The 12,909-nt window shown below is 40.0% G+C and overlaps 1 protein-coding gene across 1 annotated transcript in view; it reads left to right on the top strand.

Moving 5' to 3' along the window:
• The window catches only part of clint1a (clathrin interactor 1a), a 199,601-nt gene that overhangs the window by 91,157 nt on the left and 95,535 nt on the right, over positions 1-12,909 (top strand). The window contains exons 2-3 of the mRNA XM_063053688.1: positions 2,852-2,956; positions 6,647-6,743. Of these exons, the coding sequence (XP_062909758.1) occupies positions 2,852-2,956; positions 6,647-6,743 (202 nt within the window). The remainder of the gene's footprint in view (positions 1-2,851; positions 2,957-6,646; positions 6,744-12,909) is intronic.

The raw sequence follows: 12,909 nt of genomic DNA, 5'->3' as shown, positions 1-12,909 counted from the left end.
TTGGAGGGTTTCCATTTTTTTAATGTACAAACTGATGGCAACAGTAAGCAAGTTAAGTTTTTTTTCACTGGATAGCTAATTTTATTCCTGTTGAGGACGAGCCAGGTGACTGTAGCCCATTGTGCCTTATATTAGTGCTAGGGGAATTATTGGATGAAATTCCAAGGGACAAGGTTTATGTGTGTGTGTGTATGTGTGTGTGTATGTGTGTGTGTGTGTGTGTGTATATATATGTGTATGTGTGTGTGTATATATATATATATGTATGTGTGTGTATATGTGTGTGTGTATATGTGTGTGTGTGTGTATATATGTATGTGTATGTATATAGATATAGATAGATAGATATAGATAGATAGATAGAGGCAGGAAGTGATGAGGGATAGTTAGCATAGTTTTTCTTAATGTGGGGATTGGAGATGAGTTGGGAAATATTCTTTCTTACTGTGTTTTTTGAGGATGTAACCAGAACTAATGAAGGGAGTTGGACCAGTTGTCTGTGTAGACTTTAATTAGGCATTTAACAAAGTCTGCATAATAGGCTGGCAGAAGGTTAAGGCACATGGAATCTAGGGTGAGATGGTTAATTGTGAACCATCACCAAGCCTATTGTAGATCCTGAGGGTAGAGGTGGAAGGTTGTTTTTCTGATTGGAAGTCCGTGACAATGGTGTGTCATAGAGATCAGTGTAAGGACCTTTCAGTATGATGTATATTAGCAGTTTGGATATACTGTAAGAGATGTGAGCAAGTTTGCAGATGACAGAAAAATTGGTGGTCTTGTAGACGGCGAGGTAGTTTACCTAAGGCTACTGTAGGTCTGATGGAAAGTTGGGTCCATTAGAAAATGGAATTTGAACAAATACTAAGTGGTGCATTTTGGAAAATCAAATAGGGGTAGGACATTTACAATACTGGGAGAGCAGTAAAGAATCTTGATGAACAGAATCAAGGGTCCAAGTATAAATGGGTGGCACGATAGGCATACTTTATCTAAGCAGCAGCTTGGCTGTACTTTGGAGTATTGTGTTCAACACCTGCTCACTAACTGGAGGAAAGATAAAGATTGCACTAGTGAAAATACAGAGATTTACCAGGGCATTGCCTGGAATGGAGAGCTTTAGTTGTGGGGAGAGATGGGATTAGCTAGGCTTGTGTGAAGTAAGTGGCTGAAGATTGGCCTGATTGAAGTATAGAATTTGAAGCTTTTTTTCCCTGTGATAGTAGTATCAGAAATTTAAGGACATAGGTTTAGGGTGAGAGGAAATAGTTTGAAAGTAGATCTGAGGAGTAAGACATTGAAATATACACTCCTAATGTGGGCATATTAGGATTAGTGTAGAAGCAGAGAAAGGTAGGTATAGACAAAGTGGGATTAAATGTTTTTTGTGCTATAGAAGTTTGACTCTAAAATAATTATAGTTGATGAGCCAATTTATTTTTGGTAATTACTTCCATTACAGGCAAATTTGTTTTTTGTGTTGCAGCTATTTCTATTTACGTTCCTGTTTTTTTTGTACTTAATCAAATTTATTAGTGGTTCTGGATATTTCCCATCCATACTGATTCATTAGTTGATCTTTTAAAATAGGAAACTGGAAGGGTGGGGGCTGGGCAAGTGTGATGGGCTGGTCACTTGCATTATACAGTGCCCCCTGGTGCAAGTAAAATGTCAAAGCAGAGAAACGAACCAACTTTAAATGACACATTTGTCTAATGAAGGTTAAGCAATAGAGAAATAAAGCATTTTCAAGTTTGTACCCTTCAAATATACCTGAAATGCCATATTTGAATTGTGATATTGATTTTTGTTAAGTGTTTTAAATGTGGATGGTATGATTTGGAAGCAATACTTTCTGTATGGGTGATAAAAGCTGTTATATTTTCTGAGAAGGTGAAGTGTTTCGTGACAGTACTACTTTCTTATAATTTGGTTCAACCATAGCACATCTAACTACTAAATTGCTATGCAAAAAAGACTTGATGGACAGGGCATTTTAAAAGTGAGCATAGTGTTATGGTATGAAGTCATCAATACAATATGATATGCCATGTGACTATTTTCAAACTTGTGCATTACAATGAAGATAACAAAGCACAAATTTCCTCAGTGATCTAGATAGAAGGGGGTCATGTTTGTAGATAATAAAATGAATTGCTGTAAATTAATACTAAATTTCAGTGACTACACTATGCATGCCATAATACGTGTAGAATTCAAGTCAAAATATAACTGTGTAGCTCAGCCATTATTAGAGGGATTTCCAAAGTAGACTAGTGATATGATCTGAAGTTTTAAAACTAGCTTGGAAATTGTCTTTGTATTCTAGCACAATGCCCTGATTTGGTAAATGCTGGGTATCATTCTAGATCTAGTGTTTTTAATTTATTTAATATCTATGTACACAACATTTATTGAGCCAGTGATGTGTTTTTTATGCTTTATGTTAATATTTTCTGTGGTGTCATCCTTTGGTTGGATGAATCAGAATACTTGAAAAGAGTTACCCATTTGTTCCAATATCTATTATACCTAGTAAAGTATAGTGAACTATGATTAGTAGCAGGCCATGTTTTTGGAACTCATTTTACCTCCCTTTGTAAAATTTGGACCAAATTCAGACTTGGTACGGGCTGCTGTATCCTGTTTGATAATTCAAATAATGGGACAGTAACATTTGATTTAAAACAAGTTAAATGTGTACTGATGTGTCCTAAGGGCAACCTGACAAAAAATGTTTTCCCCACCCTGTTGAGGTATCTCATTAAAGCTGTCAGTGAGTCATTATTAAGTTTTCATGTGGTTGTGTGTTTTGATGCTAATGTAATGTGTATGACTTGTTTCATTTCAGCACAAATGTGGTTATGAATTATTCAGAGATTGAGTCTAAGGTTCGAGAAGCAACCAATGATGATCCGTGGGGACCTTCAGGGCAGCTAATGGCAGAGATCGCCAAGTAAGTACTAATCCTACTGAGCTCTCGGGGTAATGCTGAATGTGTATAGATTGAGTATGCTGCTAAAAAAAAGTAAAACTTGATTTCACTGTTTTGGTCCTGAAGTTGAATTTCAAAATATGAAATTGAATTTACACTGCATTCACTTCAAGAGCAAAACTCAGTGGAATAGAAATGGGCTGGGAAAAGCATATGAGAAAAAAAAACCTTGTAATATTTTTAAAGCAGCTCCAATACCACTCTTTATGAATAGCATGATGTTTGTTATTGCATGTTTTGTTTTGTTTCTAATGCTCTACAGCAGCAAAGGACAAGCGAAAAGTCTTACCACTTTAATGCCACTCCCAGTGGTTAACAATACAAATAATGCTTACATTTAAAATGCGTAATATTTTACAAATGGATCAGTGGGTGCTAAGGAGTTTTCTTTTAAATCCTACTCTCTATTACAGTGCATATTTTGTAACTGGGTTGAATGAGCTATTTTGTAAGCATTATTTTGTATTTTAATCCGTAAAGTGCAAACAAATTACTTTAACTGTTTTGTCACCTAGGTTAACAAACTTGCTATTCTTGAGGCAGAATGCCAGCAAAATTGTGCATTTCTCAAACTGGCTGCAACACAGTCCACCACAGTGTTGCATGCCACTGATATGCAGCTGAAGTGCTTTCTCTAGATTCACCATAAGTTTAGAGGGAGGGAACTAATTTTGCACGGTATATTTTTCAGTATTGAAAGGGACACAGCAAGAAAAAATTGGCATGCCAATCATTTATGCTGGCATTTATAGTGAGAGGATTCGAGTACAAGAGCAGGGAGGTACTACTGCAGTTGTACAAGGCCTTGGTGAGACCACACCTGGAGTATTGTGTGCAGTTTTTGTCCCCTAATCTGAGGAAAGACATCCTTGCCATAGAGGGAGTACAAAGAAGGTTCACCAGATTGATTCCTGGGATGGCAGGACTTTCATATGAAGAAAGACTGGATGAACTAGGCTTGTACTCATTGGAATTTAGAAGATTGAGGGGGGATGTGATTGAAACGTATAAAATCCTAAAGGGATTGGACAGGCTAGATGCAGGAAGATTGTTCCCGATGTTGGGGAAGTCCAGAACGAGGGGTCACAGTTTGAGGATAAAGGGGAAACCTTTTAGGACCGAGATTAGGAAAAACTTCTTCACACAGAGAGTGGTGAATCTGTGGAATTCTCTGCCACAGGAAACATTTGAGGCCAGTTCATTGGCTATATTTAAGAGGGAGTTAGATGTGGCCCTTGTGGCTACGGGGATCAGGGGGTATGGAGGGAAGGCTGGTGCAGGGTTCTGAGTTGGATGATCAGCCATGATCATAGTAAATGGCGGTGCAGGCTCGAAGGGCCGAATGGCCTACTCCTGCACCTATTTTCTATGTTTCTATGTTTCTGTACCTAAATGCCTGTGATTACAGCTGGCCCCTGTAATGTTACTGCAGTGATTTTGTTAAGCTGTTATTTGTACATGTGAACAACAGGAATTCTGCAGATGCTGGAAATTCAAGCAACACACATCAAAGTTGCTGGTGAACGCAGCAGGCCAGGCAGCATCTATAGGAAGAGGCGCAGTCGACGTTTCAGGCCGAGACCCTTCGTCAGTTAGTCCTGACGAAGGGTCTCGGCCTGAAACGTCGACTGCGCCTCTTCCTATAGATGCTGCCTGGCCTGCTGCGTTCACCAGCAACTTTGATGTGTGTTATTTGTACATGTGATCCCATTCTCTGTGAGAAAACTAACATGGGAGAAAGAGTAGTGAGTTGTAATCGTCCTGGGTGATTCGAATTAAATTTTAAGAGCATCCTTTTTGAGGGTTTTTATTTTTAGTTAGTGCATTTCATTCCAGTTAGGTGGATAGTTGCTTACAGTAGGATTTCCAACAGATGTTAAATATTCTGTTTCAAATTTTGTTCCTTATTTAATCTGTTTGAGTATACTAGAACAATCAAATAACTGGATTGTCTCCTGCATTTGTTTCATTCATTAACAGGTGCTAAAATACTTTTAAAAAGAGATTTGACTGTGCACTGAGGTCTGCATTGGGGTAGTGGTGGTGTTAGGATTGTTGGGCTGGTAGTTGGTCTTAGAAAGCAGGCCAAGTTGTGATTTTTCTACAACACAAAGCTGTATTATCTGCATTGGAAAAATGTGTATTGATTTTTTTCCCTATGAGAGTAAACTCTTTGTCTCAAATTTAGGTAGCGAATTTTTTTTCAACCCTGTAAGGATGTACTTCCATTACCAGGATAGATGTAACATTGGGATATTAATGCTAATTCTGCATTTTGAATACTTGTTAAGAAATGTTACCTGAATATGCTGTTAGATGAATAAAACACAAGATACAGAAAGGACCACCAAATAAAGTAAGAGCCTGGGTACTTCAGTAATACTATGCTTGAATTTTGAGGGATTGCAGATTTTGGATTATGAGAGTACCATGGTATGAACTTAACGTTATATCATGGCTCTGAATGTTAGTGGATTAAAAGTTCTATGTTAAAGGTGACAATGAGCAGAAATTGGTTTAGAATAGGGGATATTTGGATCAAAACTCTGCAATGGACCCACTTCCCTTCCCTTGACCAAGTTATTTAAGCTTTCAGCCCATTACAAATATTGGGCCCTTTGGTAATAAAGAAAATAATAATCTATAGCACAAGATGATTAAGTTCTCTTGAGTTACGCATAGAGTTCTGTTTTATTTTTCTTACATACAAACATAGAAAATAGGTGCAGGAGTAGGCCATTCAGCCCTTCGAGCCTGCACCGCCATTCGGTATGATCATGGCTGATCATCCAACTCAGAACTCTGTACTAGCCTTCCCCCCCATACCCTGGATCCCTTTAGCCACATGGACCATATCTAACTCCCTCTTAAATATAGCCAACGAACTGGCCTCAACTGTTTCCTGTGGCAGAGAATTTCACAGATTCACCATTTGCTGAAGATTTTGTGAGGAAATTCCACTTAAGTTGTATATGATAACAGTTAATGGTAGGACTATCCCATCTCTACATATAAAGTCAGTTGTAAAGTTTTTTTTTGTCAGTTTGTTTTCCCGAAATGAGGTATCTAATTCTGTTTTCTGATATCTATATATCAGATCCCAGATATCTATATATCTATTTGATCCCAGCATCTGCAGATTATTTTGTGTTTTCTATATATACTTATTTACTTCCTTCTTAGAACTGGTAGGTGTACCCATGTGTAAATGTATCCAAAGCCAATGTAGGACTGAGTTTGTATTTACAGTTCATGCCCCAGACCATTTGTTACATATGTGATAAAACTAAATATTTGGTATAATATGGTCCATATTAGTATTGAAAACTTATAAGCCAGCTGCTGTCTTTAAGGGACATTTACCTTTCTTGTTAATATGTTGAAAGTAATTTGTGATATGTTTGATTCATAAAGCTATTTGTAAGAGGAAACAGTGTGTGTATGCCAAACCTATTCTGCCATCTACAGTCAGTCCTTATTTATTACTACTTTCTGTGGGAGCATCCACCCATGGATTTCCTTTTCAAGAGCAAAAATAGCACAAAGTAGACGCCTAAGGTCCCTTTCACACACTGTACGTCCTCTTGCTTTGTTTTCGATTTTTTTAATGTACACATTTGGAAATGCTAAGGCTGTTTTATTTTCTTGTAGGTCTACATTTATGTATGAACAGTTTCCTGAAGTTATGAATATGCTTTGGAATCGTATGCTAAAAGACAATAAAAAGAACTGGAGGCGGGTGTATAAGGTGGGGTAACTAAGCATTCAGTTTTTATTTCTTGGCACATTACAAAACTTCTAGATGCAGTGTTTTTTCCAAAGAAACTGTATATTGCAGAAAACCAAGCAGATTTTAAGTTTCAGTGAAGCTTTCAAAGTCAAAGCAAAACAAATTTAATATTTGTGCTGCCAAAACTACCTGCCAATTAATAGCACAGTGTCTAATTAATAATGCTATAATAAGGTTTAAGCACTAAAATCTTGATATCCATCACATTTAATATACTTTGTATTTTTATGTATTTTTCAAGTTTTAATCGAATTTTAAAAAAGTGAATAAAGAAAGACCATAAGACATGCGAGCAGAATTAGGCCATCCAGCCCATCGAATCTGCTCTGCCATCCCATAATGGCTGATCCCAGATCCCACTCAACCCCATGCACCTGCCTACTTGCCATAACCTTTGATGACCTGACCAATCAGAAAGCTATCAATTTTTGCTTTAAATATACCCATGATCTTGGCCTCTAAAGCTGGTTGTGGCAGAGCACTCCACGGATTCACTACTCTCTGCCTAAAAAAAGCTCCTCCTTACCTCTGTTCTAAAGGGTCACTCATCAATTTTGAGGCTGTGCCCTCTAATTCTAGACACCCCCACCATAGGAAATATCCTCTCCACATCCACCTTATCTAGTCCTTTCAACATTAGGTAAGTTTCAATGAGATAACCTGCATTCTTCTAAATTCCAGTGGGTACAGGCCCAAGGAAAGAACTAACAGATCTAAGTGTGTGAGATATCATTGACGCTGTGAGGGATCGTTCGATGTGGAGAGCCATGATTGCCCAAGCGTGTAACGTGCAAGGCACATGAAGAAGAAGAAGACAGGCCCAAAGCTGCCAAACACTCCTTACTGCCAAACATTCTTCATTCCAAGAATCGTCCTTGTGAATCTGCGCTGGGCGCTCTCCAATAACAACACATCCTTTCTGAGATATGGGGCCCAAAACTGTTGACAAGACTCCAACTGTGGCCTGACTAGTGTCTATAAAGCCTCAGCATTACAGGTTTCCCCCGCCATCCGAAGGTAGAGCGTTCCTATGAAACGGTTCATAAGCCGACATGTCGTCTTATGAAGCAAAGAAGCAATTACCGTTTATTTATATGGGAAAATTTTGTGAGTGTTCGCAGACCCAAAAATAACCTACCAAATCATGCCAAATAATACATAAACCTAAAATAACAGTAACATATAGTAAAAGCAGGAATGATATGATAAATACACAGCCTATATAAAGTAGAAATACTTTTCCACAATCATTGCCGGTACTGGTCTCCGAAGTGAAAATCTCACGCAAGCGCTCTCGGCAGAAAATCTCACAGGGGCTGTTGGAAAAAACACTGTCCCCAGTAACGTTTAAGCTATGAAGCTGCCAAATCATACCAAATAACACGTAAAAATACACAGCCTATATAAAGTAGAAATAATGTATCACTTACCGGAATTGGGACAGCACCGAGGTGGTGTGTTAGGCTGAGTTGTCGGAGTTTGGCTGGTGCAGTGACCCCCACCCTCCGGGCTGCTGACTGATACTGATCCGCGAAGCATGCAGGGGTCCAGTGGTAGCCAGGAGGCACACAGCACATCCTTAAGAAAAAAGCCGAAATAAACATGCTAATTAATTAGGTGCCACCCGGCACATAGTTGTCTGCCCAGATCAGTGCCGATTGCTGATTGCATCGCCTCTGATCTGGGCCGACAATTACATGTTGGGCGACACCTAATTAATTAGCATGTTTATTTCGGCTTTTTTCTTAAAGATGTGTGTTTCCCGGCTACCGCTGCATTCTCTGCGAATCGGTATCTGTCCGCGGCCTGGGTGTTGGGGTGGTGGGACACTGGGGTGTCGTCTGTTTCCATCAGAGCAGGCAGCTCATCTTCTGCTATAACTGCCCGCCTCGATGTCAAAGGTCGAGGTTCGTCGTCTGCTGTGGCTGATGTGGAAGGCTTGCTTGACTGCTGAGCTTCGCGCATTTTTCTATCATACAGTTCTTTGTAAGCACTCAAACCATCCTGCAAATATCCCCTAAACCGATGTACCCTTTCAAAATTAAAGTCGTACTTTATCTTTGCAGCGAAAATCTCACGCAGTTGCTTCACGTTCATTTTGCTACTGCATTCGGTTTTGATTGTTATCCTTTCCTCTTCTAATTGAATCAGCTCTTCATCTATCAGTTCTTGGTCATGGGATGCCAAAACCTCTTCAACATAATCTTCGTCAGCTTCCACAAGCCAAACTAACGTTGTCCTTACTTCGTTTACCACGATCGAAACGCTGAATTATGTCTCGTTTTACGCTAAGTAACACCCTTACGAGCTCTTTAAGGCTTTTCCGACACCTTAAAACTCATCTTGCAAACGGCTGCTCACAGGCACGTGTTTCAGCAATGCCGTTCTGAATCTGGGGAGAGCAGCTGCTCGGGGCGCGCACTGATTTTTTTTTTGCGCGCTGATTTTTTCTGTAACAGTGAAACCACCTTCTGAAAGCAAAAACAGGGAACTAATGTAGGTCTTTCGTAACAGTGAGGTTTCGTAAAGCGAATGTTCGAAAAGCGGGGGACACCTGTATCTCTTTACTTTTATATTCTATTCCCCTTGAAATGAATGCCAACATTACATTTGCCTCCTTTACCACTGACTCAACCTGTAAATGAACCTTCTGGGAATCTTGCACAAGAACTTCGAAATCCCTTTGTAATCTCTGATGTTTGAATTTTCTCCCCATTTAAATAATAGTATGCACTTTTGTTCCTTTTTACCAAACTGCATTTTCATACATTTGCCAACACTATATTCCATCTGCCACTTTTTTGCCCATTCTTCCAATTTGTCTAAGTCCTCTGCAATCGCATTGCTTCCTCAACACAACTTACCCCTCCACCTATCTTCGTATCATTCACAAACTTTGCCACAAAGCCACCAATTCCATTATCTAAATCATTGGCAAACGATGTGAAAAGCAGTAGTCCCAATTCTGCCCCCTGAGGAACACGCTAGACACTGACAGCCAACTAGAAAAGGCCTCCTTTATTCCCACTCACTGCCTCCTGCCTGTCAGCCATTCCTCATTCCATGCCAGTATTTTTACTGTAATAACCATATAACCGTATAACAATTACAGCACGGAAGCAGACCATTTTGGCCCTTCTAGTCCGTGCCGAGCTCTTACTCTCACCTAGTCCCACCGACCTGCATTCAGTTCGTAACCTTCCATTCCTTTTCTGTCCATATATCTATCCAATTTAACTTTAAACAACAACATCGAACCTGCCTCAACCACTTCTGCTGGAAGCTCATTCCACACAGCTACCACTCTCTGAGTAAAGAAGTTCCTCTTCATGTTACCCCTAAACTTTTCCCCTTTATCTCTGAACTCATGTCTTCTTGTTTGAATCTCCCCCATTCTCAATGGAAAAACCCTATCAGCGCCAACTCTATCAATCCCCCTCATAATTTTAAATACCTCTATCAAGTCCCCCCTCAACCTTCTACGCTCCAAAGAATAAAGACCTAACTTGTTCAACCTTTCTCTGTATGACATAGGGTTTTTAGCTTAAGCAGCCTCATGTGTGGCATCTTATCTAATGCCTTCTGAAAATCCAAGTAAATGATATCCACAGCCTCTCCTTTGTCCACCCTGCTTTTTACTTCCTAGAAGATCTGTAACAGATTTGTCAGACAAGATCTCACTTTACAGAAACCATTCTGACTTTGACTTATTTTATCATTATCTCCAAGTACCCCGAAACCTCATTCTTAATAATGAACTCCAACACTTCCCCAACCATGGAGGTTATGCTAACTGGCCCATAATTTCTTTTCTTTTGCCATCCTCCCTTAAAGAGTGGAGTGGCATTTGTAATTTTGAGTCCTCTGGAACCATGCCAGATTCTTGAAAGAGCATAACCAATGCATCTGCTATCTTTTCAGCAACCTCTTTCAGAACTCTGGGATGTAGTCCATTTGCTCCAGGTGACTTATCCACCTTAAGATCTTTGAGTTTGCCTTGCAGTTTTTCCTTTGTAATAGCAGTGGCACTTACTCCTGCTCCCTGACACTCATGGACCCCTGGCACACTGCTAGTGTCTTCCACAGTGAAGACTGATGCAAAGTACCTAAGTTCATCCGACATTTCATTGTCCCCCATTACTATCTCATTAAAATCTTTTTCCAGTGGTCCAATATCAACTCTCACCTTTTTACTCTTTATATAACTAAAAAAAATTGGTATCCTGCTTTATAACATTAGCTAGTTTGCCCTCCTATTTCATCTTTTTCCCCTTCTTAGAGCTTTCTTAGTTGCTTTTTGTTGGATTTTAAAAACTTCCCAATCAACCAACTTCCCACTAACTTTTGCTGCATTATGTGCCCTTTCCCTGGCTTTTATGCAGTCCTCGTCAACAGCAGTTGCCTACCCCTGCCATTTGAGAGCTTCTGTGTGACATATCTATCTTGTATCTTATGAACTATTCCCAGAAATTTCGGCCAACTTTGCTCTGCCGTCATCCCCACCAGTATCTCCCTCCAATCTACCTGGGTAAGTTCCCCTCTCATGTCTTTGTAACTCCCTTTATTCCATCTGACTTGTGCTTCTCCCTCTCAAATTGCAGTATGAATTCAATCATATTATGATCATTACCTCCCAAGGGTTCCTTTATCTTAAACTTCCTAATAAATTCTGGATTATTACACAATACCCAATCTAATATAGCCTTTCTCTGAGTAGGCTCAAGCACAAGCTGCTCTAAAAAGCCATCTTTTGGCATTCAACAAATTCCCTCTCTTGTGATTCGACACCAACCTGATTTTCCCAATCCCCTTGCAAATTGAAGTCCCTCATTACAATTGTGACATTACCCTTATTACATGCCCTTTTCAGCTGGCTTTGCAATCTCAGCCCCACATCTTGGCTATTTGGAGGCCTATATATGATTTCCATAATGGTTTTTTTACACTTGCAGTTTCTTAACTCTACCCAAAAAGATTCTACATTCTCTGACCCTATGTCACCTCTTTCTAAAGATGTAATTCTATCTCATCAACAGAGCCACACCATCGCCTATGCCTTCCTGTCCTTACAATACAAAGTTTATCTTTTGATATTAAACTCCCAACTATGACCTTCTTTCAGCCACGACTCAGTGATGTCCACACCGTCTTACCAACCAATCTCTAACTGCGTCATGAGTCCATACACCTTTTTCTGAATACTACGTGCATTTAAATATAGCACCTTCAATCCTCCATTCCTGCTTTTGAATTTTGCCTCTATGGTACAGTTTAACTCTGTACTGTCTGCATTTGTACCCAATCATTGGCTTGTCCTTCCTTACTTTCATATTACGTATTACATCATCTGCCTATAAACCTGCTGGCTCATCCTCGGCTCTTTCATACTGGTTCCCATCCCCTGCCATGTTAATTTAAAACACTGCCAATAGCTCTAGCAAATTACCCGCAGGGATATTGGTCTCCTTTGAATTCAAGTGCAACCCATCCCTTCTGTAGAGGTCACAACTGCCCCCTGCTCCAATTCTTCAGCTACGCATTTATCTGCCACCTCATTCTATTCCTATCTGCATAGTCACATGACAGAGGCAGCAATCCTGAGATTATTACCCTTGAGGTCCTGCTTTTCAACTTCTTTCCTAACTCCCTGGATTCTGTTCTAAGGACCTCCTCCCTTATTCTGCCTATGTCATTGGTACCAATATGTACCACAACCTCTGGCTGCTGAGGATATTGTGGATGCATTCCGAAACATTGCGAACTGTGGCACATGTGAGGCAAATAAACATACTTGTGATTTTTTTGCATCCACAGAATGACCTATCTGTCCCCTAATTATTGAGTCACCTATTACTGCTGCCAGTTCCCTACCCTTTTGAGCCACGGGGCCAGACTCCGTGTCAGAGGCGCAGCTGCTGTTACTTCCCCCAGGGAGGTCGTTCTCCCCGCCCCCCCCTCAACAGTACCCAAAATGGAGTACTTATTCTTGAGGATGACCACAGGAGGGCCCTCTGCTATCTGATGTTTTCTCTTCCCTCTCTTGACAGTCATCCATTTATCTGTCTTTTGTAGCCTTGGGGTGACTACTTCCCTGTAACTCCTATCACCACCTCACTTTCCCTAG

This window comes from Mobula hypostoma, chromosome 7, assembly GCF_963921235.1.
Source record: "Mobula hypostoma chromosome 7, sMobHyp1.1, whole genome shotgun sequence".
Classification (NCBI taxonomy): domain Eukaryota; kingdom Metazoa; phylum Chordata; class Chondrichthyes; order Myliobatiformes; family Myliobatidae; genus Mobula; species Mobula hypostoma.
This window is presented reverse-complemented; position numbering and strand designations above follow the sequence as displayed.